Below are 25986 nucleotides of genomic sequence, written 5' to 3' on the forward strand. Positions count from 1 at the left end.
TGTGGTCCCCCCTCCCGGCAGAAGAAGAAGCGAGCACTGAGAAATGCGTTACGACGCTCGCAGCAAAGAAATTGGCGGCAGTGGCACCGTCGACCATAAACGTTGACGACGGCAATAACACCGTCGTAAGCACGCCAGGTGGACACGGGAAACCAATAAATAATGGCTCTCCGGCTCCTCCTCCAGACGTTGGTCTGATGTTGATCAACCACTGCCGCATGGTACAGGACTTAACCCCTTGACATACAATGACGTCTGAGAAACGTCTACGGCAAACATCGCGCAGTATACTATTAGATTCTTCAACTGTTTTTATATCCTAAAAGTATGTAAAAAAATTTTCTTTCATATGTTTGATATAAGTATTTATAATGTTTATGTCTTATATCCCAAGTTGTCTACTTCACAAAAGCAATCGATTATGAATTTTCGATTGAATATTGCAGAGAATATGCTCTGTAATTTGTCCCATCCAAACTATCCGACAGGTGGCAAACCGTCGCAAAGTGAATGCCCAACTCGGTTACAAGCAAAAAATTGGGCACGTCTTTCCGAATATATACCTGCGACAAATAAAACGCAACATCTTGCAAAGAGGTGCCATGTATACATCAAACATAATATAAGTGAAATAACTTGGCAGTGTAAAACATGTCGAATTCCACTACATATTCCAAAATGTTTTGAGATATATCATACTTTACAAAACTACTATATTATTATTTTATAGTATTACTTAATTATTGTAAATTAACATTGTATATCAACTTTATTGTATGTTATATAGCAATGTAAATTTGAAAATAAAACGTTCTGTTTCTAAGCTTGCACATGAATGTCCACAGTTGAGTCAAATCAAATGGTATTCTACGGACACGTCGACACGCATTTTATTTGTATGTCAAGGGGTTAATGTGCCTAGTCTTCGCGGAGTGAAGTCAATTCACACCGGAAGTAATAAAACTTTACACAACTGGAAACAAACTTTTTGAACAATTTCATATTTTAATGCATTGTAATGTATACTATATTTTATTTATATTTCATAGATATTTATATTTAAAAATATTAAAATGTATTTCTACATTTAAATGTATTAGATATTGAATATTTGTATTATATTTAAATATGTTATTTAACTGAAATATTCAGAATATTAGTTACATGAATCAGAATTAATTTTGAAAATATAACAGTGTATACTTAATAAATAATACTTTATACTTTACTCATCATGATGTATTAGCATCGTTATTTCATTACAATTCAAGTAACACATCTGTTAGTTTTTAGAAAATGTATTGTACATAACCATATCTCTCTTAACGTTTTAGAAATCTAGTAAGGAGATATAAAAAAGATAAAAATGAATTGACATACACGTGAGATTAATTTATATATAATAATTTTTTTTATTTTTCATTTCCATATATACATATGTATATTTAAATTTTACACGAAAAATGGGGTTGCATTGCGTCAAAGGCGACAGATGTCGTTACTAAGATCCTCCCCACTCCTTCCCTTTTACTACTACCCATTTGTCACGTGATCCAAACGCCAGTGACGTCACAGTGTATTCGGCAGTGTCCTAACATTGAGTGCGATAACCAGTAAATTGTATTTTTATCGCACTGCGCGTGCGAGTACTGTTTATGTAAGAGGAAGAAAGGGTAACTCAGAACCTGGTAACTTTCCCCTCAATTGGTTAGTATTCACTTAAGATGGTATAGAAACTAATCTGGTTTTGCGCGTCCTGTATAGTTTATGATTGATGTATTAGATAATTGATTTTGATTACAAAGTAATATTTGAAAAAAGTTCATCTTCAAGCAAAAAAAAGATGGCGCAGTTACCATCAGGGTTAACTACTCATAGCCAAAAAGTATGTAGGCTTTATAAACGTGCTTTACGAACTACAGAGGACTGGTTTCCCAGAAGACTTGAGTTTAGGTATGTTTACTCATTGACATTTTTTTCAAATATTTCGTTACATACGCAGTCTATGACAGAAATATAAAAACACAAACTTACTTTTCATTATTTTAATTTGAAATAAAAAAAAATTGAATTAAGGATTAATAAAATTAAGAAAATGCTATACACAATGTTATAGTATTATTTTCAGTTGAGAAAAACGTAGATCTTGTTTAATTAATTTATATAGTTTTATAAATTGTAAGTTAAAAATTAATTTTTGATACCTATATATTGTAAATAAATATTGCATTGATATGTCATTGGATACCTAATCTTTTCTGTGGCATGCTGTGAGTAATTAGGTATACAATCAATTATTTGTATTAGATATTTAATATCAGTATTGATACATTGTTATTGCAATCTTTTTCAATATATTGGTATCTTATGTCTGCTAGAGTCTAATTTTTTCCATATATTCTCAGTGGGTAATTGTTTATAAATGGTTATAGTATATTCTCATATGATTGGGTAGAAAAATTATTGTTATTTATATTTAAGTTATTAAATATAATTATAATAAATTTTGAGTTATAACGCAACACAAAGTACAATATAACGTAATAAAAAGTAACATAATGCCTAAATTTTGTTTGTGACTTATAGACTGTATAAAGTTTGTGTCACAGTTTTTCATATTTGAATACTAATAATTAAAATGTGTTGAGCATGAAGCTTTTATTTGTGAATAATTGAACTAAGAATAGTCATTTGAGAAAATCATGTTTTTTTATAATATATTATCTCATTGAATGTTAGATGTTATATTTAATAATACATATTTTCTTTGTTTTTTGTTGGCATTATATAGCTTATAGTTTTATAACAAAATTTGTGATAAAGATTTATACTTCTCTTATTGATTTTTGAAATTTATAGTGCCTGAATCAGTTATAGTAATCTAGTTTGTACTATAAAAAATTCTGTGGCTTTAATATACATCAAATTCAACAAATGTCTTTTTTACAATTTAATAAAAAGATGATCTTAATTTTTGATCATCTACAGAATTAATTTAAGAAAAATAGTTACAAAAAACAATAATGGCAGTATTAAACATGAAGTACTCTTAAAAAGCTAATTAAACAAATGTTAATGTACATATTATGAAACAATAAGATAGAATCTATATGTAATAAACAGTTCATGGATAGTTAATATGATATTTATAAATGATTGTAGCTATTGTTATAACAAGAGTGTATATAAATCAAAAGTAAAAAGAGTATAGCTGAATAAGAATTTGCATGTAATGATGGGAGTGATATCAGCCTTTCTCATGATTTTCAAGCAATTAATGCTCAAGTACTAATTTGACTGTTTATGATGTATTGAAATATTAGAGATTTGAAGTCAACATATGATATCAATACATATCAGAATACCAACTTGAATCAATATCTTAATAATTCCAAAAGTATTAGAATTATTTAAACTAGTATTGAATTGTTCAATATTTATTGAATATATTGCAATCAAAAGGAATAAAAAAGAATCAAATAAATTAGAATAAATTAAATAGTTTAATTCTTTTTGAAAAATGTTCAGAGAGTGCTTTATAACTTATATCAATTAATTCATTACATATTTTTTATGCAGGTATATAGAGTATTATATAAAAAGAAATCATAAAGTTATACACTTATTAATGTGACAAAAGTAAGGATGGTAATAATAATAATAAAAATAGAGATTAACGTTTTACATACCTGTTTAAAAATAATATTTTATTTATTACATTGTTTTTTCTTCTATTTCTTTTTTACTAATTATTTTGTCAGTTTTAAAAAAGACTTTCAGAAGGCACAGATGTTGCCATTACACGAAAACATTCCCTTGTGAGTTTCAATTTGCAAATTCTCATTTCTAGCTAAATATAGTTTTTTCATATAGTGATTTAATTCTGGAAACACCACTATTAAATAAGACAATTTTTTGTAAATACTTGTGCACTGAATGTTGACCGAGATATTATTCCTTATAATACAAATTGATTTGCTGTAAATTACGTAATTGCAGCTTGTAAAGGATTTGCTACATTAATCAATTTATTAGGTATCTGTGTAATGAATGTTTCACTACTGAAAGATAAATTCCAGATTAATACTGCGATAGAATATTTTTTATTTACTTCATAATTAAACAAAGTATTTCTTTAATGCCTTTTTTTTCATACGAGGTATTGATGAAAATATGTAACTACTTCACAGTTAATAGACTTTTGAAAATAATAACATATTTTTCCAAATTTAATTCTACCATTATCAAAAAGAAATGGTTCCAAAATCTGTATAATTTTGTGCAAGGAATCTTTTTCATTATTACTCAGTTCTTTAAAATTAATTTGTAATGATGATAAAGTTATTACAAATAATGATTTTAATTCAAGCATTCGCACGTTACTACTTCTAATATAAGGATATATCAATATACAGGGTATCTATCTTTCTTAAATAAATTCTGCAGATGATTCAGAATTAAGGATTGAAATATAAGAATGGCATTTGTTGAAGACTACCACAATTATTATTTCATTTATAAGCACTTCTACCAAGATTTTCAAATATAAATTTTGAAATTTTTATTATATTTCATAATTATCTGTTTATTTCAAAAACAAAATCTACTTATTTTAAGGATAACAACTACTTAAATATTAACTAGTAATGAACAATAATAATATATTTTCATTATCATATATTAAATGTTTTGATTTTGATTAAGGTGGTATGCAGTTCTAATGAGACAACGTTTCGATGCTAACCGAAATATAGTGGATGCCCGTATTGCAAAACAACTGTTATTAGATGGCGAAGAAGAACTATTTCAGCACCAGCATTATCATCCAATAAAGTTCGCTTATTCTCCGGGCGGGGTAGCTTATGAACGTGAAGTCTATGTACAAGACAGTGTATTGGATCACTGGCATCCAACAGAAAAGGCTAGATATCCGAAATATTTTGCACAGAGAGAAGTGTTGAAAAAGGAATATGAGAAGCTTTATTATAAGCTATTCCCTGAAACTTCTAAAGTTACTAAAGATAAATAAATGTATAAATAAAATACTTTAATATTTGATAGTTTCAATAGTTATATGCAACATTTATGTAAATATATTTAATAAAAAGTGATAACAACTTATTTTTTATGTTACTTAATTTGGCTATTAACAAAAATTGTAGTAAGGAAAATATATAATATTTAATCTAAATTTGACACTGTATATATGTTTAATACAATTCAATTTAGTTATAATTTTCACTTAATATTTGAAGTACAGCAATTCCTACTTCAAGTAATGAAATTAAGACCTAACTAACATTGAATAAAGACAGTATCCCAATTTCATTTTCTATTTCCAATGCTTTCTTCTGTAATATTTTATAAATCTTTCTAATCAATTGCACTATGAATTCTGTCATTATCGCATTGCTCTTCTCGTTTTTCATAAACCCGAGCATTTTACTATTTGCGCTAGGTATATTAAACGCATTATTTTTTCGCGTAATAGCTGATATTGATCCTCACGATGGTGCAATCGTTCATCATAGAGCACTCGATGATGCATTTTTCAAATGTTTCTTCAGCATGAAAGTGAAGTTGTCTGAAAACGTGAAAAAGATATTAAAGATTTAATTCATTTTCATCGGAAATGTTGGTTTGAAAAAGAAAAAACAGTTATCTATTGCAAATATGCATTTTCTAATGGCGCTTGGTTGTTTGTGCAAAAACCTGACAGATGTTCTTCACACTTATAAAGTAATATATCTTGGAGATTGCGTACCATTTTCCTCGATTAGGAGCAAGTTCGTCAGCTTCTCTCACTTCTTTCATAAATGTTGCAGACAAATTTCTTCGTGTCGAGGTTCCTCATGTACAAGTTCACAGATATGTCGTTCGATGCTTCATAATTTTGTATCTGCTGTAGCGTTGCCGGAAACTTAATGTTTTCGGTATTCAGTACGGTCGTGTAATTTAATTTGATTTATTACAATTTGAATTATAGATTGACGAAATAGACATACAAGAAAAACGTAATTAGTACGTAAAAGAGAAAAAGTTATAATGAATATGTGGAAATGAACATCGAAGTGAATAATTACAGAATAAATGAATAAAGACAAAAGCTTAGTGTCAACTGTTTTGGGAGATTTCCTGTTTCACGACATATTGCATTAAGCACAAGATAAGACTTGATTTTAGAAAGATATGTACATACAGGCACTTTGGAAATTAAGGCTCCCTTTAAACAGTTCAAACTTAACGTAAAAAACAATCATCTTATTGGTATGAAACGAGACATTTTTTCTTTGTTCTGTCACGTACTAAAACATTAGTATAGCCTTCCGCTGACTTGAAGTCTCGTTGGACGACACAGGGACAAAGAGTCACGCATTCTGCTATAGTAGGAGGAATAGTATTACTAGGAATATTTCAATTACGTCCCTATTTAAATATGAATATAAATATAAAGCTTGGAGTCTGTGAACTACTGAGATTTCGTTTATGCTTATATTTAATGCATAAAACGTCTGTTTACATCACTGGAACAACAAATGGAAGAACTCTGCAACTTCATATGCTCTTGAACTTGAACAAAATTTCTTTATCAACAGGCCAACACCGTCAGACTTTTACCGATAACAACAAATAGTCACGAAGAGACTTAGAATCGGTCACGTAAAACTCACGCACTCCCAACCGATCTCCAAAGCCAAACTACCGAATTGTACCATTTGTAACTCCGCAATCACAGTGAAACATATCCTCCTACGTATACTGTACAAATTATTTTAGGGCCTGTAAACAATTCCAATTGAAAACTATCTTACAAAACAACCTTAACAATAGCAAGGAAATCTTCTAAGTTATCTAGTTCCTAAAATATATCTCATTATATAATAAAGTTTAAAGTACAATAATAATCGTCGTTAATAACCTGTGTAGTTGATGCAACACTAAACCCCTACATATATAAAAAAGATTCCTTCCTTTTTGCTTGTCTTCAAGAACATATACAATATATAGTTTATTATAGTATACAGTGACAGTAGTACGTACAAGGATATAAAGTCGAGATAAAGAAATATGCTCATGTGCTCTTCATGACTCTTTGCTTAGAACTGAAAAGAAAAACCCTAAAAGAAAATAGCCAACCCGTTGACCGCATAATAAACGGACCTTTCTGCACCACTATGAAGAAAATCCTTAAAATAAACATCAATTATTTGCTAACGATATCTAGCACTCTTTAGATCATTGTTGCGTTCACTCCAACAACAACACGTATGAATAACATCAAATTATACAACCTCAACTATAAGGAATTACTTCAGAATGTTTTAGAAATTATTCGACTAATATATGAAGATCTCAGTAGGAATACTTTGTTGGAACGCTTTGTCGGTGGTTTTGAGCGGGAAAATAGCGAAAGCGAATCTTCATTTCTAAAATTATGAATAGTGGCACTTTTATTGCCAAATTGGCAGCTTTACTGTGTCTTCAATAAAAACACATTATCTCTATTGAAGACTATGCATAATGTGAACATTTCTACGAAGTAATATGCTCTAAGATACACTGCCATAGAGAACGATCTGCCAAGTCGAGTTTCAAGCATAGTATGTAAACAAAGGTGCAAAAATCCTTTGCAGATAAGCAAGAATAAATTTGCTTTAAGTTCATGTTAATCTTTAAACGTGTTTTTTTCGAAACTGCATTATTAAAATAAGCGACAAATATCTTGAAAACGGTAGAATCAATTTGTTTAGACTTTTTATTCTGCACAAAAAAGCAGTATTTTTCATATGGATTTTTTTAAGCTGAAAAGTAAATGAATTTTTGGCTTTTTTCTTGATTCAGGTAACTCCTTTATACATCACAACTGCACCATAAAACACTACATTCAAAACTAACCCTTGCAGTAAAGAATATTTTGTTGCCATCTTTTAATATTTTTGATCAAAAGTTGCAAGTTTGCAAACCAATTTTAATGTTTGTATTTTTAAATCATGTAAATCGAAACGAGATACAATTAATAATTTTTCTCTAAAATAATCCGCAAGAACTGTAGGTATTATTTACCAACTGAAGTGTATATGTTCCGTTAACATTTAATACACCTTTAAATGGTTATAATTACTATACAGTGAGTGTCCGGATGGATGGTTCAATCGGGTAGGGGTAATTTTACGTATAATAGTAAGTCCAAAAAAGGAATAACATTTTTTATTTGAGGCCTTATTTTGTTTTTAAAAAAATCAAGTTTGAAAATTCTTTCGAGTATGCATGCACTGGACACTCTCCAAATTTAAGTATATACTAATACTTAAGAAATATCAATGTATGGATAATATAGATTTATCATCATTATCATCATTATTATCAATGCTGTTGTGGTTGTTATTTATTTTTATTATTATTATTATTATTATTATTATTATTATTATCTTATTACATTGCATTACTGAATAAATTGTTTAAAGTTTCGTCCTTATTGATGTGTACATATCCTTGTGCTCTCCTTATTAATAAGTTGTGGATCGATGTCACATCATTTCAACGCTTTATTTGAGCAAAAACGATTATTATTCTTTTGTTTAGCTGCAAAGGAGTCACAATGCTTTCCATACACTATTTCTGTAATACGTATTCTTCCACAGATTGTTGCCTATATTACTCAGCTGTTGTTTCTGTATTTCCATTGTAAGCTTTTAACGTTGTTATCATATCAATGTATTCATGATTGCTACAAAAAGTCATTGTCACAGTTTGACCGATAGAAACAAATTAAAAGTAGAAAAAATAAGCTGTACAACTAAAGACAAAATGTGAACATTACAGAGAGCAATGAATATAAGAGTGTAAGTGAAAAAATGTTTGTAGGGGATAATTAATTGGAAAGATAGTATAGTGCACACGTAATCGAAAGAATTTTCAAACTCAATTTTCTCGAAAACAAGATTTCAAACAAAAAAATATTTCCTCTTTTCGACTTTTTACATGTAGAAATGTCTTCTGTCCGCTTGTATCACACGTCCGGACACACACTATATATTTCTTCCCAACCTAATTTACGCTCATAGTAGCCACTGTTTTATCCAGTATAATGGATAACAATTAACAGAATACAGAACTACAGGCAATTAGTTCAAATTCGCCGGTCAAACACGTTCAGATTCTGATTCAAACTTATTGTTGCACCATTTCCTATTAGTTGTTAAAGACCAATTAATCACGCAGAGTTGTCACCGTAACCATATTCTTTCGTAACAATATATTTTTAAGTTATGCAAAGAACTTAACTTTATTTTACTAACTGTTTGAGGCTTATTTAAGTAAAAAATGTTAATTATTGCAGTTACGTTTTAGTCAATAACTATAGTTTATTAAATCTAGAAAAGGAATAATAAACAATGAACAATTTCTTTCAGAATTCTAATAATTACTCATTCTTTAGGAAATATGTTCGGTGAAATGAATTACTATTTTTCGGTTCGTATCAGTTTACTGTATTTCAATGCTGAGTACGGCGTATTATCAGTTAAATGTAAATAAATGCGCACACATCGAAGCAGTAACGGCGAGAAAAGATTATCGACTCTGACATTCAAGCCGCTCTACAATCAATGTGTCTAAAAATGTTCATAGTATACGAACAGGGCCAACTGATAGCATTTCCTTTCTCTTTTCATTCACTGAAATACATGAAAATTAAAATGATAAATAAATGGAATTCATTTCACTTGAAAAATGAAATATAAAAAACTGCATAAAGTTAAACAACAAAAATAATATAATAAAATCACTGAAATAAGATCCAAATTAATAATGTAAATGAAATAGAATTCAATTAGAATTCAATAAATAGTCAATAATTATTAAAAAAAAGCCAACTACATAAAACTGAAACAAGCAAAATAACAACAATAAAATAAAGTTTTTGAAATATTCTCAGAATTAGTAAAATAAAATAAAAATTGTAAAATAATAATTCTGAATCCAACAGAAGGTAAACGTAATATAATAATAGACATTATTAATATTTCAAAAACGGAATGAGGCATATTCATTAATTTAAAAAAGTACAAAATTGTCGAGGAACGGTTGCTTTTTTGCAGGCAAAATTTGTCCCTATGCTAACAATGTGTAATCACTAAGCTATACTATATAATAGAATACGTAATAAATACACTAATGATGTACAATATGTATTAACGATCAGATAAAAGACATTACAATATGTATTTATAATATTCATACAGTAGAGGAACGTGGAACGATATATACTTTTCTTTACATGCGTGCAAAATATTACCGCGAGCAATGAAAGAAGTCAATGAGATTTATGCTTCTACCGTATTTAAAAAATTTTATCATTCATAAACATAATCGGTGCCAAATAGGCCTTAATTATTTCGATTAAACTAGAAACCGATTGCATATATGAATCATCAAATTATTTACATATATATTAATTCAGACTTTATCTAGAATTAAGCTCAAACTTAATTCAAGTTTAATAGAGTATTAGTTGTCAAATGCTATTTAAGGTAGTAAACATTATTTTCCTTAATGATTTATTGATCCTTCCACGTTTCCTTTACATGTTATAAAACTACATTTCATTTCCCCGAAACTCAACATTTGAGAAAAAGAAACATTTTTGGCCACAGAAAAAAGAAAGAAAAACGAATGCTTTCAGCTGGCCACTCTGTAACTTGATAAAAGAGCGAATATAACGCAGACTTGAGCGCCAGTTGATTGAAATTTTATTCAAAAATTCACGAACAATTTTTACTCTTTTATTTCATAAAACATGTTAAGGAAATAAAATCTTCTCGAATAAACAGTTTCATCTATAAAGAGTGTTAAATGAAATAATATTTTAAACCAAACCAAACAAATCAAATCATAGCTATACATGCATTGTTTAATTTGTTTATTAAACATTTCAACCAGTTATATTTTGTTTGCTTTCATTATACAAAATTTAATTACCCTATATAAAAGTATTTAATTCAATATTTTTAATTATATAGTGTAATTGAAGTTTGTATACTGGCAAAAATTAAAATATATCTAGTAGAAACATTTAATAGACATATTGAACTACGATTGTATAGTTATGATTTATTTTGCATTAATTTTCTACAATAACAAATATGTGTTGTTAATTTAATATTTTAAAAGATTATTTTAAAATAAATCAAATTAATTTATCTTTAGATACTTATTTAAAGGATTTTTTAATTTAACATTATTTATATATTGTCCAGTACTGGTTATGGCATGATTTATAATTCAGTTTTGTAAAAATTAGTTCGTCAATTATTCGGATAAAGATTACCCAACTTTGAAACGTAAGGAGGCGCGTGTAACTTTGGATAGAAAGAGGTGTGCGGCTAAGGAAACTGGCCTGTGTTTTTACAGGATGAAAAGACGAAAAAACGACCAATTATTCCTCTTTCTCAGCTTTCTCGACATCCTGTTTTTCTTCAGCCTCTGTATCTGCCTCAAACTTTGGTCCTGGTGCTTCGTCTCCTTCAAGCACAATCTCTTCTGGATCAGGTGCTCGTGGAAGGAAATCATCCTCAGGATACATTGCCTCGAAAATGGCTTTTGCCTTGAAAAGTTATATAATTATTTATAGTGGTAAATAAATCTCTGATTAATTTTAAGTAATTACAAGTAAATATAATATTTATATAAAATTCCAGTTGATCTAAAATAATTTGAACAATACTAACTGTAGTAGAAATAAAAAAAAAAATCAACCTGATTGACAGCGAAGTCGAAATCAAGTTCTAAATCTGGACCCGAACAGAGATGAAGGTTACTTGGCGCAGAATCTATTAACTTAATATCACTTGCAGGTAGGTTTAAGTACAATGACCATAAAACTTGAGGCTTTGGATTCCCTGTAGATTCTTCTTTGTCAGTTTGGTTACCTTCCTATAAATAGAAAATCTTTGTTTTCAATCGATATTTCAAAATGATCTCCATGTGTATATAATAAATGATTTTAAAACATCTGATATTTAATTTAAATTATTAAATGTTTTAAGTTTATGGAATGAGTTGAATAATTTTATCTTAAATCTATCTAATTACTCTTAAAAACAGATGGAAATATTTTGAATTGTCATTAATGTAATTCTAAATCCTATACAATAATATAATATAACAAGAAAATTACAAAGAGACTTCATAATTTCGAATTAATTCAAACTTATTTTAGGTAATAAATACTTTTGAAATTCTTTTTTATTGAAACATTAAAGTATTCTAGCCAAGCGGGTCATATGAAGTTTTAGGCATTAATTTTTATGAAATTGCATTGATATAGTCAGTCAAATGAGAAGAACGACTTGTGAGACTTTGTGCCATTTACCATGTTGAGAGCAACTCATACCATTTACTGCCTCGGTTAACAGTTTCATAGTATGCAATAAAAATAGTAATGGAATTTCAGCGCGGCCACTATAAATCTTTATTTTTATACATATTATTGTGATAAAATAAACTTTGAGCTACTAAATTTATTAATATGTTTTAATACATGCTGAACTTTTTATTCAAACATTAAAAGAAAGAATAAAAGTATAATTCTTATATAAATTGATTTTAATTTGATATAGATTTGTTATACTTTATTTAAGGTATGTACATACTTATTATTTGTTAATCTCATTCTGCTGCATTAAAAGTGACGATCTGGCTAAAGTATTATTATTAATATACAGTATTGTTTCATTATAAGTCGTTGTTGTTGTCTTGTTATAACTAGTCTCTCTATCCTCTCCACTACTTTTGTAGTTCCCGTGTTGAGTGCAATAGACTGCGAATGAGTAAGATAATATATTTTGCTCGAGATATCTGTGACATCGGATCAGATTTCTAAAAGGAATATGTAATCATTTTAAAATTAGCTCTGTGTCAGGACAGAGGTGGATTTGACAGTCTTACATCAGTTATAATCATACACTAGGAGAAGCTATTCAACAACTCCAAAACTATGTCTGTTTTCTTTCTAATACTTTGTGTGTTTTACCTTCACCTTCTCACTCGCATTTTCTTTTCCCTGACTTATCTTTAAATGCACTTTATTTTCTCTCACGACTCTTTTTCACAATCTCTGTTTTCTTAAACATCCAAATCTGTATCAACCACTCCCAAATTTGGTTTTTTTTGCTTCTCATGTCTCCACCAATTAGAAATTACCAAAGTTTAACTAATAAGCCAAGACAAAATCGATGTAATGAGGGTTTCATTAACCACCTACTCGTATATTTGCAGACCTTCGGATCTAATTCACTTATTTGATAGTCATCTCTTTTCATTATTTTCATCACAAATTTTACTTGCATTGCATTGAAGTAAGTTTTAATAAAGTGTGTTATTGTACATTGAGGGCAATTTCATACTTTCTTACCCATTGGTCAAACAAAATTAATTTGGCATGTGATACATATCAATTACTACGTTGAACAAGAAACATCTGATTCAATCGAGTTGGATTTGACTAAGATATAAATAGAAGCTATAGATTTGATCAAATAGAATCATATTTAACACGAAGCAGCATAATGTGACTTTCCAATTTTATAACTGCAATAAAAAGAGGCCCCAGAATTAAACAACTACAGAAAGTTCATAGGGTTCGTGATAAACGTTCTTCAGGACATTTTCTTGTGGTACTACATTCTTGACCAAGTGTAGGTCATTAAGCCAATCTTGTATTATGTGAAAATGTCAGTGAAATAAACCAGCCTCGAACCCATGGAGTGGATTCTTGGATGAAAGTGGAATTCTTGGATTAGTAAGTGCCTTTTTCACGTAATAAAGAATTTCAATTGGAGCCAATTTCGTTCATTTAAAGCGATACAGTGAGAAAAACTATAATGAGAAATATAATACTACAGTCGATGCAGCCAAAGTCTCGAGCGAAATTTATAGTCTGGCAAACAACCGCGGCAAGTACGACAAACTGCCAATAAAAACAGAAGACCAAACAGAAGGCTGATGAAATAAAGAACTGTTTTATTATAAGTTGCTCTTGTCCTTTGAACAGACGACTTATAACAAGACAATACTGTAATTATACGTATATTACATATGTATGCAGGGTAATCCGCATAAAATGTTACAAGCTGTTTTTCCAGGAACTTTGTTGTTACAACGTTAAAATTCTTTTTGGCTTTTGTAAGACTTTCAGGAGTCTGTCACGTGGAATATGAAGAATTGCAATAGGGCATCTCAGGTAGGTAGAAGATAGACATCTCTTATCTTTATTTTTGTAATTGCACTGGCAGATAAATTTTTATATATCTGTATAGTTTGCCTAAAAACAAACAATATTTATTTACAACGTTATTCTCTACAACAAATAATTTAAGGTGTTTAAAAGTGGCGTTAAATCAAGAATAATGTCTCGGCCGCATAATCTGTTGGTTATTGAAATATACATGATCTACCGCAGTTATGAATTTGTCAGGAATTCTGTTATACAAACAATAATCTTGGCACAAAGACTTTCAGTTTTTCTAGTTCCTTGGTTAGAATTACCGAATAAACATGGACGGTTTTTCTGTTTTTCTCTCTTTTCAAATCACTGAAGAAGAGATCTTGAGTGATTGATCCCCGTACGAGCCCCCAAATAACTGTTGTACTCGTGCATGGTGTATGGATATATATATAATTATATTATAAGTTACAGTAATAATGGTATTAGACGTAGTGTCGGTGGTTAGTTTCGCTTGGTGCGTCTTTTAATTGCCTCGTCTTATTGTCTTTTCGTCTTTCCCAAACATACCTCACTTTCTCCGAACCACATGTATTCCCTTTCATCCCCATGCATTCTCACGCTCGGTCGTCGCGCAAGACCCCTGTAAAGGATACTCGTGCCTTCCAGGAAAGCTAGCGGACCGATCGGCGCTAAATGTTTAGCTTAACTCAAGTCCGACCGCACGCGCTATCTTGTTTAGGCCTGCGCTCGAACCAGGCCCAAGCGGATGCGGAAAGTCCGATACTACAGAAGGATAAAGCACTGGAGAATACAAAGGAATAATAATGAAGAACGTATACTGTGTGCCGCAGCTTGAAACAAAGTTACTTTCGGTTTCGATAATAAATAATCAAGGCAGATGAAGTAGAAGTAAAATGCACGATCAAGTAGTGTCGAAAGGTAAAAAGATTGATAACAACTTATATAAAGTAAAATAGAATTAGGATATCAGAAAGATTTCGTCGGGTAAGTACCGTAGAACGGGCAAAGCTAGGCCACAGAAGACTGAGACACATGTCTCAAACTGCCATTAAACAGATATTAAAAGATCTACTTGAAGTCAAACCAGACACAAATCAAATTCGAAAATGTCAGGGAAAGGGCTAAACGCCCGTTAGAATTCATCATCGCGGCGGTCCGATTGTCGTCTTACCACGAATGGAATAATAAAAGTTACTTTGTAACACTTTTAGATAATTATGTCAGTTACACTACAATCTACTTAAATTAAACACAGAAGTGAAGTTTCTGATATAGTAAAGAGCTATGTGGACATGAACGATACACTGCAGGATTAATGTAAGAAGAAAGAAACATTAATGAACTATGCAGATCCTTAGACACCACAACTGAATGGGAGGACAGAAAGATTGAATAGAACGATAATGGAAAGGTTAGGAGACTGATCTTTGAATCAAAACTATGAAAAAGAATCTGGAGAGAAACGGTCTACACAGCAGTATATTTAATGAGTTCATTGCCAAGCAAAACAACTGACAAAACCTAAAGTGAAAAATTAACAGATAAATACCAAACATAAAATATATGTCATTAAAAAAAATGAAACTTTGTTTCAGAACTTTTTTGATACAATGATAAATAACGGAAATAATTAGGGGTCCTGGTTCTCGTGACTCACCCTGCACACATCTTTTCTCTCCTCATTTCCTAACTTCAATACCTTTTTGAATCTATTATACCCAACTCATTTTCCTATTTTTGTCATTTTTTGTATTGCTATTTGCAGATCTGTAATTTCTTCTGTATCGCTGTTGCTAAGAAATGAGAAAAGTTAGAGAAGCAAAATTCTATTTCAGATCCACTTCTCTTTCCCGTTCTTTTTTGTACTATCTCCCCCCCTCCCCCCCCTAATCCCTCATTTTTGTTATTTTCTGCTTAATTATTCTTTCTTTTTCTTATTTTTCCTAGTGTAGTCCACTTATATAAAGTAAAATAGAATTAGGATATCAGAGAGATTTCGTCGGGCAAGTACCGTAGAAAGGGCAAAGCTATGCCCTTGACTAGATGATAGTCAAGGATCATCTTTAAATAGATTCAGAAAACCGTTTCGTTTTTAAGGTCGTTTGCACTACATTTCTGTGTAAAGTTATACATTTTTTTTAATTTTCGAGTTGTCGAATCTTCCCTGTGAGAAGGAGTAACGTCATACTGATTATATATTACATTCTCTTAACTTGGCACAAATTTTTGTAACCCTGTGTATTATACAGAAAAGAAATCTTCCATGGCGTGAGAGGATTGTTTGTGCTAAGTAATCTCATCAAAATATTTATCAACGCCCTTGTTAGACTACAATTAAGCGGTAACTATAAGCAGTGTTATTTCATTGGTAAGTGATCGTTTTGTCTCAGTCGTTCATATGTATTTCAACTTATTTTTGAAATGCAATTTTTATGCCAGATACATACAGATTTCTTCAAGTCAAAAAGTGTTTCCTTTACCAATTCGCTCTTCTCATAGAAACTCAATCTTCATATAATACACATCACTTCATATGATGCTTTCTTTTGTACAGTAATGTCATGCTAGCTATCGCGATTTATACCTTGTTGTATAGTTATATCTGCTTAAGAATATCTTATTTATTGTCACTTGCACTATTTTCATTTTTTAATATTTTAGGAGAGTTAATCATAACAGATGGCAGCAGTCAATTCTCGGAATACCTACTTTCCTAGTTTCTGAGTTTGCAACAATTAGTGAAGCATTACTGCACAAGTATATTTAACGAGGCACAACATTATATGTCATGAAAAATGTTGTTGAGATAATAATCATTGTAAAAAAATACCTCGAAAAAATAAATTAAATTAGTTTAAGAACAACGCACCTGAAGATGTCTGTTATCTGGAGAAACAGTCTGTGTATGGCTATGAATGGATGAACGGATGGCCAATGGATCAAACGGTTCTGCTATTAAAAATTTATTGACAACGTAGGCCAAGTCTTCCTTTGCGTTCGTCGTTCGCTTACATGTCATGTGAACCATAACTGTTTAAAAATAAATTAACAAATCTTTAGCATATAAACATAAAAGTTATGTAAATATAATATAAATTAAACCAATTTTTATATTATAAAAATTTACGTACATAATCCTTGAGGACAAGCATTTGTAGATGGTCCCAATTCAATCAGAGTAATAGGTTCCTGACCAGGTTCTTCTGGAGGATAATATAAAAGTGTCAAATTCTCTTTTTCACCTTGCATAATTGACCTACAAAAATCACAATGCAATATTTTGTCAAGAACTTGAAAAATTTCTTTACTAGCACTTTTACAAATTTACGTACATCAATTTTTGTATTAGTCACAATTAAAACTAATTATATAAACAAAACATGTATATACAGACTGAGTCATAATATGTTACAAGCTATTTTCTAAGAATCTGTTAGGTGATATATTAAATACCACTGGACAGCAAATCAGGATAAGGTTAAACCTTATAGCATGTTTTGGACTTAAAAATAATGATAGTGGTGAATCCAGAATATTTCGATACCAAAGTACTCAATGGGAGGTATCGAAAAGTATTGATATTGCAGGTATTTGGTATCAGTTTTTGATACGAAGTGATACCAAATCAAAACTCGTTTGATTCTTCACGAAGATACTGATCTCGTTTAATACCGAGAAAAGAAATTTTTAAATGTTTAGTACTATGTGTATATGAATCTGTTCTGCTAAGTTGAATTCTGCTGAATTCTTTTGCTAAGTCTCATAATGTAGAGATGTTTTAATTGTTTAAGTTAAAGAGTACACCCTGTATAATAACTCTGATCAGTAAGTATTCTCATTGTTCAGTGCGTTCCGACTAAATAGAGTTTATTCTGTCCCACTTCTCTAAAATGCCTAGCAATGGTATCTAGTATATCACACAAAGGACTCCAGTAAACTCGAAAATATCGAAAAAAAATTTTGTTATTTTTAATTGATTCCAAGAAAATAGTTCACAACAATTTGTACAATTTATTGTGTATATAATTCTTTTAAAATCACTTTCATACTTTTTATTTATCTTTTACCGATTATTAGCTTAATTTACTAGTTATTAAAAATATAGTACTGAATACTTTTAATATTACAATTTTTAAAAATATAGTGAACATATACAAACAAAATTAATTAAAACTATATTATTGGATTTTAAATTAAATTTGTTTACATCTACATTTTAATAAATTTTGATTTTTGTGTTTTAAAAATAAATTTATAACTGTTTTAGTAGTACTTTTTAGAAATACTTTAAAATTATACAACTCATTTCTTAACTGAAATTTATTTGTTAAAAAATAAGCTAATTCCCACAACTGCAATTTTTGTATAAATTTTCTTTTTCTTTTAATTATTACCTGTCTGTAATAAATACTCCACGTGATATCCGTTGCTCTCCTTCAGAAGCCACAATTGTTGGTGGGAGATGACCCTGACCAACAACCAAATGCTCCAAGGTTAATCTCTGCTTGCCACTAATGATAGCTTTACACTTGTCCTTATCTATTACTACACCATCAAGCTGCCTTTTCAGACAATATACTCCTCCAAATACTGCACATAATCTGTAGACAATAGAAATCATAGTTTTAATTTATGAAAATTAAATACTAAAAGTTATGATATTAAACATTAGAACCGAAGTTCTAACAAAAATGTTACCTGCAAAAGCACTGAGGCAGTTCTCCACTACCATACATAGGCCAAAGGAAAGGTGTATTTCCATAACGTCCAAGGCTATTGAGAAAATGCTTTGTGCGATTTACACCATCTCTACAAGAAGTCTTTTCAGTAGCCATTGCAATTGTTTGAACAATATAATGTTGCACAATTGGTGTCAAATTCTTCGTGTTTAAGTATTCTACGAAAGTCTTATCTTGGAATCCTATTAGTAGATATAATTTACTTAAATAATAATATAAATTAAAATTACTGAAACGTAATATTGAATTAATTAAAATCTGTATTATATGTACGATAATAATGCATATAGAAACTAAATGTTGAAGTTTATTTTAAATATTTTTATATGTTGATAGATCTTCTTCACTTTCTTATACGAGCTCTGTCCTAACAGTATCCAACCTTTGACTTTATAATTTTTAAAATAATACTTTTTGGGATCCCAAGGTCTTCTTCTATGTCTCACATAGTTAAATGACGATTTTCGTTTATTGCAACTTGCATACATTCCACGCTTCCCGCAGTTCTTAACGATAAAAGTCTCGCAGAACGAGTATTACTGCTAACTGAAACAGGATCGTCTTTAAATTGTCTAAACCACTCTGGTATCTAAGTGTCACTCATAGATTCGTCATAAACTTTATGGAGTATACTAATTATCTCGAAATATGTTTAAACAAATTTTTGACAAAATTTGATACAAATTTTCTGCTCAACTCGATTGGACATTTTCAAATGCAATACTCGAAGTTTTCAACATTCATACAATTGTGTGTACTGTTGTCGACTGATCAATTTTAGGGTTGTACTCCTTGATGGAGGTATTTTCAAAGGCCAAGTACTCGCAGAGATCGGATTCTTTTGGTACAGATCACATAAATCAAAAACATAATACTAACGTTATAAATAATTCTTAATATTAGCATTTCATTACTGAATCTTTGTTGTAAATCAAATCAATCTAATGAATTTCTTCTTGAGTAATCATAAACATCTAATTTATTTTGATGAACATCATTAACGAATGAAAGATTAACTAAAAAACATAATTTGGCATTATGTTAATACAAGACTTAATATTACTGATTCATTTAAATTGATATGAATAAACACAGAGAAAATAAGTATAATTACCATCAAACTCTGGGCTATCGGCACCTTGCAGCATACAAGAAGTAAGTAGCTTCATAAGCATTCTTTTCTCGACAAGACTAACAGTTTTATTTGCAAATACATCGGCCCTTGAGCAAGGTACTTGTGTCAATTTTCCATCCATGTAAGTAGCCACTCTGGATACTGCTCGAAATTCCGCATAACGAGAAATATTACTGGAGATCAGTAGATCAACAAGTTCACCTCGTGCAAACAGCAACTATTACCAGTAAACAAAATTTGATCAATATAAATTTATAAATACATAAGCTTTTTATAAATAAATAAATAATAGTATTAGAAAACTTTTAAACATTTATACTTTACACATTTATGAATTATATAAAAATTTCTTTTTCATTTTTACAAGTAAATACATAAAAAAAAGTTATATAAATTTTATGCAAACCTCTTATCATTTTTTATTAAATAGAATATTTATTAAAATGTAAAGAGCTCTTACAAGGGGACCATAAGAAGCGTTACGTACTAAGTTTTATAAGATTTTGTTGATAGATATAGAACCAAAAAATGTTTCATTTGCGTTACATTAAACAGTCATTTGCGTTAACATTCAATAGTCTGCAAGATATTTAAAAAGAAAAATTGTCTTTAAAACTATAAGTAGATCAGTTTTTCTCCATATTTGGAACAAAAAGAGCATATCTATTGACTTGTCCTGTTTGTCTAAAACAAGGAATTGGGCAGATCAAATACCGAGCGAACGTTCCACAAGAGCAAAGTATGGAAACGAAAAAAAAACAGTGGTATAGACAGAGAAGGTCTCAATCGCCATAGCAGACTAGTTCGTTTGATGATTACTATACGGCAGGCATGCCTACAAATGGAACACCTAACGCGGATTGTTATAATCGCCAATTTATAGTATGAATATCAATCTCGGTCGTTAGAGTACTCGTGGCCCCGATAGTATAAGCAGGCAGTACATGTGGTCAAGATCCTGGGTATCCGAATCTCGTTTATCGAAAATTATATTTTATTTCTAATTACATTTACTTATAATTGCAATATCCATGTATATAATGCCAAATAATAGAAATCATGCGTGCCTTGAAAACATAAGAACACACGACACCACGAATACACAATAAATGCTTTGATGCTGCAGTCATACTGTTTACTTTTCACTTTTTCTTAAAAAGCGATTTACTAATCTTATAAAATAATTCGCGGATCGGAACCAATTTTGCAACAAACGCTGTAATGAAATAAATGATACTTAAAAAGAAGTATGGAATAAAGTAACCACGTGTGACAAAATATTGTAAATCTGTAGATCTGGGTTTAGGAAACATTTAAAGATACAACCTGATTTGTTGAATTATTCCAGAAAAAAACACTAGTGTTTATACAAAATATTTGTATAAACAAATTGTATGTTTATACAAGACAGTGTTATTAACACTAGTCTGATTAGCTGCCAGTAATTGTACAATATATTTTCGTCAATAACAGACAGCTCGGAACCAGTGTTTACTACATTATGTTATGAGGAGATCATTCTCGAATGATGAATCTTGCTTTTCTCTTGTCAAAGACGAGACCAAGATGGAACAAAAACGAGGCAACGGGACCGAAAGCGTGCAAGAAATGGTACAAGACAGACGAAGCATTGTTGCATGCAAAAGGTGGAATGTCAAGCATCGAATATACAAAGCAAAATAAAATATCAATACTCCGTCTGTCCAATACAATTACTCGCTCTCTTTCAGTCTTTCTGACTTGCTCTCACTTTGTCTCACTCTCTTCTTCGTAGAACAGGAATAAATCAGAAGCAGTGTAGACCAAAGTTTGGTCACAAAACCTAGTTCTCATCGAAGAAGTACTGTACCCTATAATTCGCTGAACGGGAGATTCTTATAGAATACACATGTGTATAATAATCGCATCTGAAAAGTTTGTACCAAAGTTATTCCTTTATTTTCAAGAGAGAAATGGTACATTTAGAACATGCACACTGGCTAACACAAAACTTGTCCTAACGTTTTCGAAAAATCAGTACTGCCAATTAAACACAGACGCAACGTTAGGATAAATTCTATGCCGTCCAATGTATCAATGAGTATGTCCGTGATAACAACTGTGTCTTTACTTTTAATATATGTATAACTATTATTCAACATAAGCCCATGGTATAAACCCATCGTTGTTACAATTTTAAATAAATCAAATAAAAATATATATTTGGTGACCAGGACTCCAATCCGCAACCTTGATCACATGAATCGCCTTCTTATATCATTTACGTAACAATCATTTCAAAGATAGACTTTCGTAGGTATAGTATAGATTGCAAGGTATGTTACTTCAATTATTTTTATATTTAAAATTATTGAATTCTACATTTAGTACTTTATACACAGCAATAAGGATCAGCAATCTAACATTCTGCAAAATTCTGTTAAAATTGGAAATGGACAGACTGAACCCATCCCTTACAGCTTACGTACTGTTGGCGAGTGAAAAATTTGTCGGGGTCCTATAAACTAAAACGATGCCGGGAAAAATAGAATCGTCCACTCGTATCACTTATGACATGATTGCTACGCCCTTACGCAAATACATTGTTACTATTGGGTAAGTTGGGTACGCATAGAAGTCTACTGCGTGACGAGGAACATGAATGAAACAAAACACGATAAAATGAGATACAACGATAAAGTTTATGAACGCATCTTAGATACGTTTTGTATTTCATCTTATTGTGTTTTGATTCGTTGGCGTTCCTCGTCAAGCGGTAGACTTCTACACCCAATTTAATCAACAGTGACAATGCTCCTGCATAGAGTGATGAGAGTGGACGATTCCTCTTTCCCCTATGCCATTTTAACTTATAGAATTCCGACCAAATTCTTGTGCACCGACAATTGTTTCGCTTAGACATTCTTGGCTTAGTGACTACAGCTACTATTATTGTAATCAAGGAACCCAGAATTTGAATTTTGTTGTAAAAAACTTTTTTTCCCTTACACTCCATTTGAATTCGTACACAAGATAATATTTCGATATCATTCCTTTCATATAGAGTGGTCTTCCTTGTAATAAATACACAAATATTCAAATATTACGTTCCGAATAAAACTTTTGTTCTTCGTTTGTATTTGAGGCTGAAACGTGACTCCACAATGCATAACATTACAGGTAACTTTCTGATCGAGCACAATGTCAATTTCTAATCGATATTATCATCGCGTTAGTCAGTCTATGTAAGCCCTAAACGCAATTTCGTTACTCCTAATTTTTGACTTATTTTGTACATGAAATTATTTTTTAATAGAAAGTTCACAAATGAATGAACACCTCGTACATTGAAGGAACAGCAACATATATTTACTGGCCCATAATAAACATCGCGAAATATGATTTAAAAACAATTATACATATTTTTTCATTTATTCACTACTTATTAACTATTTTATTCTTCATCGTTGCTTGAAATTGTACTTACATCAGAAAAATTATTTTACCGATCATTGTCTAATTTTAATTAACTCCTTACTTTTAATGGTAATATGTTATATAGTTTTTATGAGATACTAAGTATTTATTGTGGGATCAAATGTGATAAACAATACTATTAACAAGTCTATATATGTATGTCATAACACAGATACTTTTCGAAAATGTTTTTCACTAAACCTTTGACACTCCTTATTCTTAACTTCTTGAGCCGTGTTAGAAAGCTGGCTAATGAATACAGTACAACAAGAGAAGCTTCAAAAGTAACTCTCACTGATTGCAATGAAATTTAGCAGAGTGATAGATTTATATCCAGAATAAGCGTAACTATAATTTTAACTGTAGATGATTAGCCAATTTTGAAAAAAATAGGTATAAAAATTTGGAAAGTCTACAATCAGATACAAATATATGTAAATAAATATATGTACCATTCGGTACACAGGCGTTAGCCGCTATTGACTGAAAACTGATCTCGCATATCCAGTAGTATAGTTTTTGTACATATGAGAATACAAAGTCCGAACAAACAAGTATACAGTAATATGCCTTGACGTAAACGACGACAGTGTCGTGTGGTCTTCGTGACCCTCGACTTGGAACTGGATAGAAAAAATCCAAAAGAAGCGGACGACCCTTCCGCGCCAATATGGAGACAGTCCTTAAAACTGACATCGACCATTCCCTATCGACATCTGGCACTCTTAGGATCATTGTTGCATCCATTCCAACAGGATCAAATTCGGTGAACGTGCTGGTCAAAGTGTGGAACCATTACGTCCAATCCAACGATTTCGAAATCATCTATTTAATACTTGAACCGCCGCTCATGAGTAATGAGCTGAGCAACCAACATGTTGGTTCCACATAATCGCACAAACATTTATTAATACATATTTCATCGAGTCATCCAGATTACCCGATAAAAATGCTGCGTACCTATTTCCGTTAAGTGTTCCGTTAATAAAATAAAAGCCGATGATTTTGTTATTTGAAATACCACACCAAAGTTTCGCTGTCCACGGTCTTTATCTATCTACTTATTTCATCCATCGTGGGTTTTCTACGGACCGGTAGGGCATATTTCTAAAATTTAGTTGGCCATGATTGATAAAAGATGATTCGTCAGTAAATAGGACTTATTTAAAAAACGTTTCATCATTTTTCAATTGTTGTAACACCCATCGATAGAAGGAGACGCGATTTTCAAAATCTCTGCCGTGAAGATCTTGATAAAGAGATAAGTGAAATGGGCGATATTTCTGTATCTTCGGTATACGTGATATGCTTGATTTATTAATATTAAAGTTGCTTAATACTAATGTACGGATTTTGGTTTACAGCAGCAACAACTCTTCGAACATTTGCCCCATGCGTAACAGTTTTAGATCTCTGACGTTTCTTATTTACAACAATATTACTTTGTTCGAATTTTTTAATTATTTTAGAATACGTCGAACGCGATGAATAGTTACGATCAGAGAATCGTTTTGCGTAGAACCGTGTAGCTTTTCTTAAGCACCGTTTAACTTCACCATAAATGTAGATCAGTTCAGTCCACCCTTGCTTCGAATAATAAGCCATTGTGACGCATTTACGTATTACTAACGAGCTCTTCGCAATCAACTAGAAAACAGACCTTGCTCATAACAGTTGATAAACATATCATTTGTTGCCGTTACCCGTATCGCTGGATATAACATAATTATAACATAAACGGTAAGTTCAAATATAATCCCAATATTATCCTACAATTTTATTATATTTTTGGTACTCAAGGCTCACCTGTAGGTCATAACTGAAGCATATTTAAATGTATTTTTTCAGCCGCTACAAGATGAGATGAAAAAAAAAGTATAAGTTTCCATGATAAAAGTGACTATAATCTTGAAAATACTACGAAAAATTTGTCTTCTATGGTATTCCAACTTCGATACCATCTAAATTATGCCATTAAAAATAAAATAGATATTCAGGTGGCCTCCTTTGGCTGAGACACCCGGTATAAATTAGATTTAGACTCAGCATATCCCTACTTCGCAACAAATAAATCTGACAGCCAAAAAATTTAGTACAAAAGATTAGGACATTTGAGCGAAAAATGCATGTTACTGCTTCGTAAGGTATTAACAATCGGGATTAATTATAAAACCACGAAAAAAAAACACCCTGCATTGTATGCATAAAGGGTAAACAGAACAAACAATCTTTCACCCATGAAGCATTTTTCCTGGACAGGAAAATAAGAAACACAAAAGAATCAAGGAAATTAAAATTAATAATGGAAAGGAGTTTGTAGGGAATAATTTGAAAGATTTTAAGGATTAACGGAATTAATCCTTGTATACTATATACAGCACAACAGAATAAGCGTTGCAGAGAAAATT

The 25986-nt window shown here is 30.8% G+C and overlaps 2 protein-coding genes across 3 annotated transcripts in view; one reads left to right on the plus strand and one right to left on the minus strand.

Moving 5' to 3' along the window:
- Positions 1-1606: 1606 nt before the first annotated feature.
- Positions 1607-5121, plus strand: Nd-b22 (NADH dehydrogenase (ubiquinone) B22 subunit). Its single transcript, XM_076308359.1, has 2 exons — positions 1607-1953; positions 4705-5121. The coding sequence occupies exons 1-2, from the start codon at positions 1844-1846 to the stop codon at positions 5027-5029; spliced, it is 435 nt and encodes a 144-aa protein (XP_076164474.1). The 5' UTR covers positions 1607-1843; the 3' UTR covers positions 5030-5121.
- A 2617-nt stretch (positions 5122-7738) lies between these two features.
- Positions 7739-25986, minus strand: part of Rep (Rab escort protein) — a 32191-nt gene continuing 13943 nt past the window's right edge. Inside the window, exons 5-11 of one of the 2 annotated variants that reach the window (XM_076308356.1) lie at positions 20102-20339; positions 18947-19169; positions 18643-18849; positions 17380-17504; positions 17118-17278; positions 11758-11934; positions 7739-11605 (exon numbers count right to left, since the gene is read on the minus strand). In XM_076308356.1, the coding sequence (XP_076164471.1) occupies positions 11438-11605; positions 11758-11934; positions 17118-17278; positions 17380-17504; positions 18643-18849; positions 18947-19169; positions 20102-20339 (1299 nt within the window). In that variant the 3' untranslated portion in view covers positions 7739-11437. Of the gene's footprint in view, positions 11606-11729; positions 11935-17117; positions 17279-17379; positions 17505-18642; positions 18850-18946; positions 19170-20101; positions 20340-25986 lie in introns of both variants that reach the window. The other variant, XM_076308357.1, reaches the window with a different exon arrangement.

Source organism: Ptiloglossa arizonensis, chromosome 4 (assembly GCF_051014685.1).
Source record: "Ptiloglossa arizonensis isolate GNS036 chromosome 4, iyPtiAriz1_principal, whole genome shotgun sequence".
Lineage (NCBI taxonomy): Eukaryota > Metazoa > Arthropoda > Insecta > Hymenoptera > Colletidae > Ptiloglossa > Ptiloglossa arizonensis.

What these genes read in the sequence shown, in the direction of transcription:
- Nd-b22 (XM_076308359.1), top strand. Translation starts at nt 1,844, where the DNA reads ATGGCGCAGTTACCATCAGGGTTAACTACTCATAGCCAAAAAGTATGT. An exon ending in CCCAGAAGACTTGAGTTTAG is followed by an intron (nt 1,954 to 4,704) that starts GTATGTTTACTC and finishes ATTTTGATTAAG; the next exon opens with GTGGTATGCAGTTCTAATGA.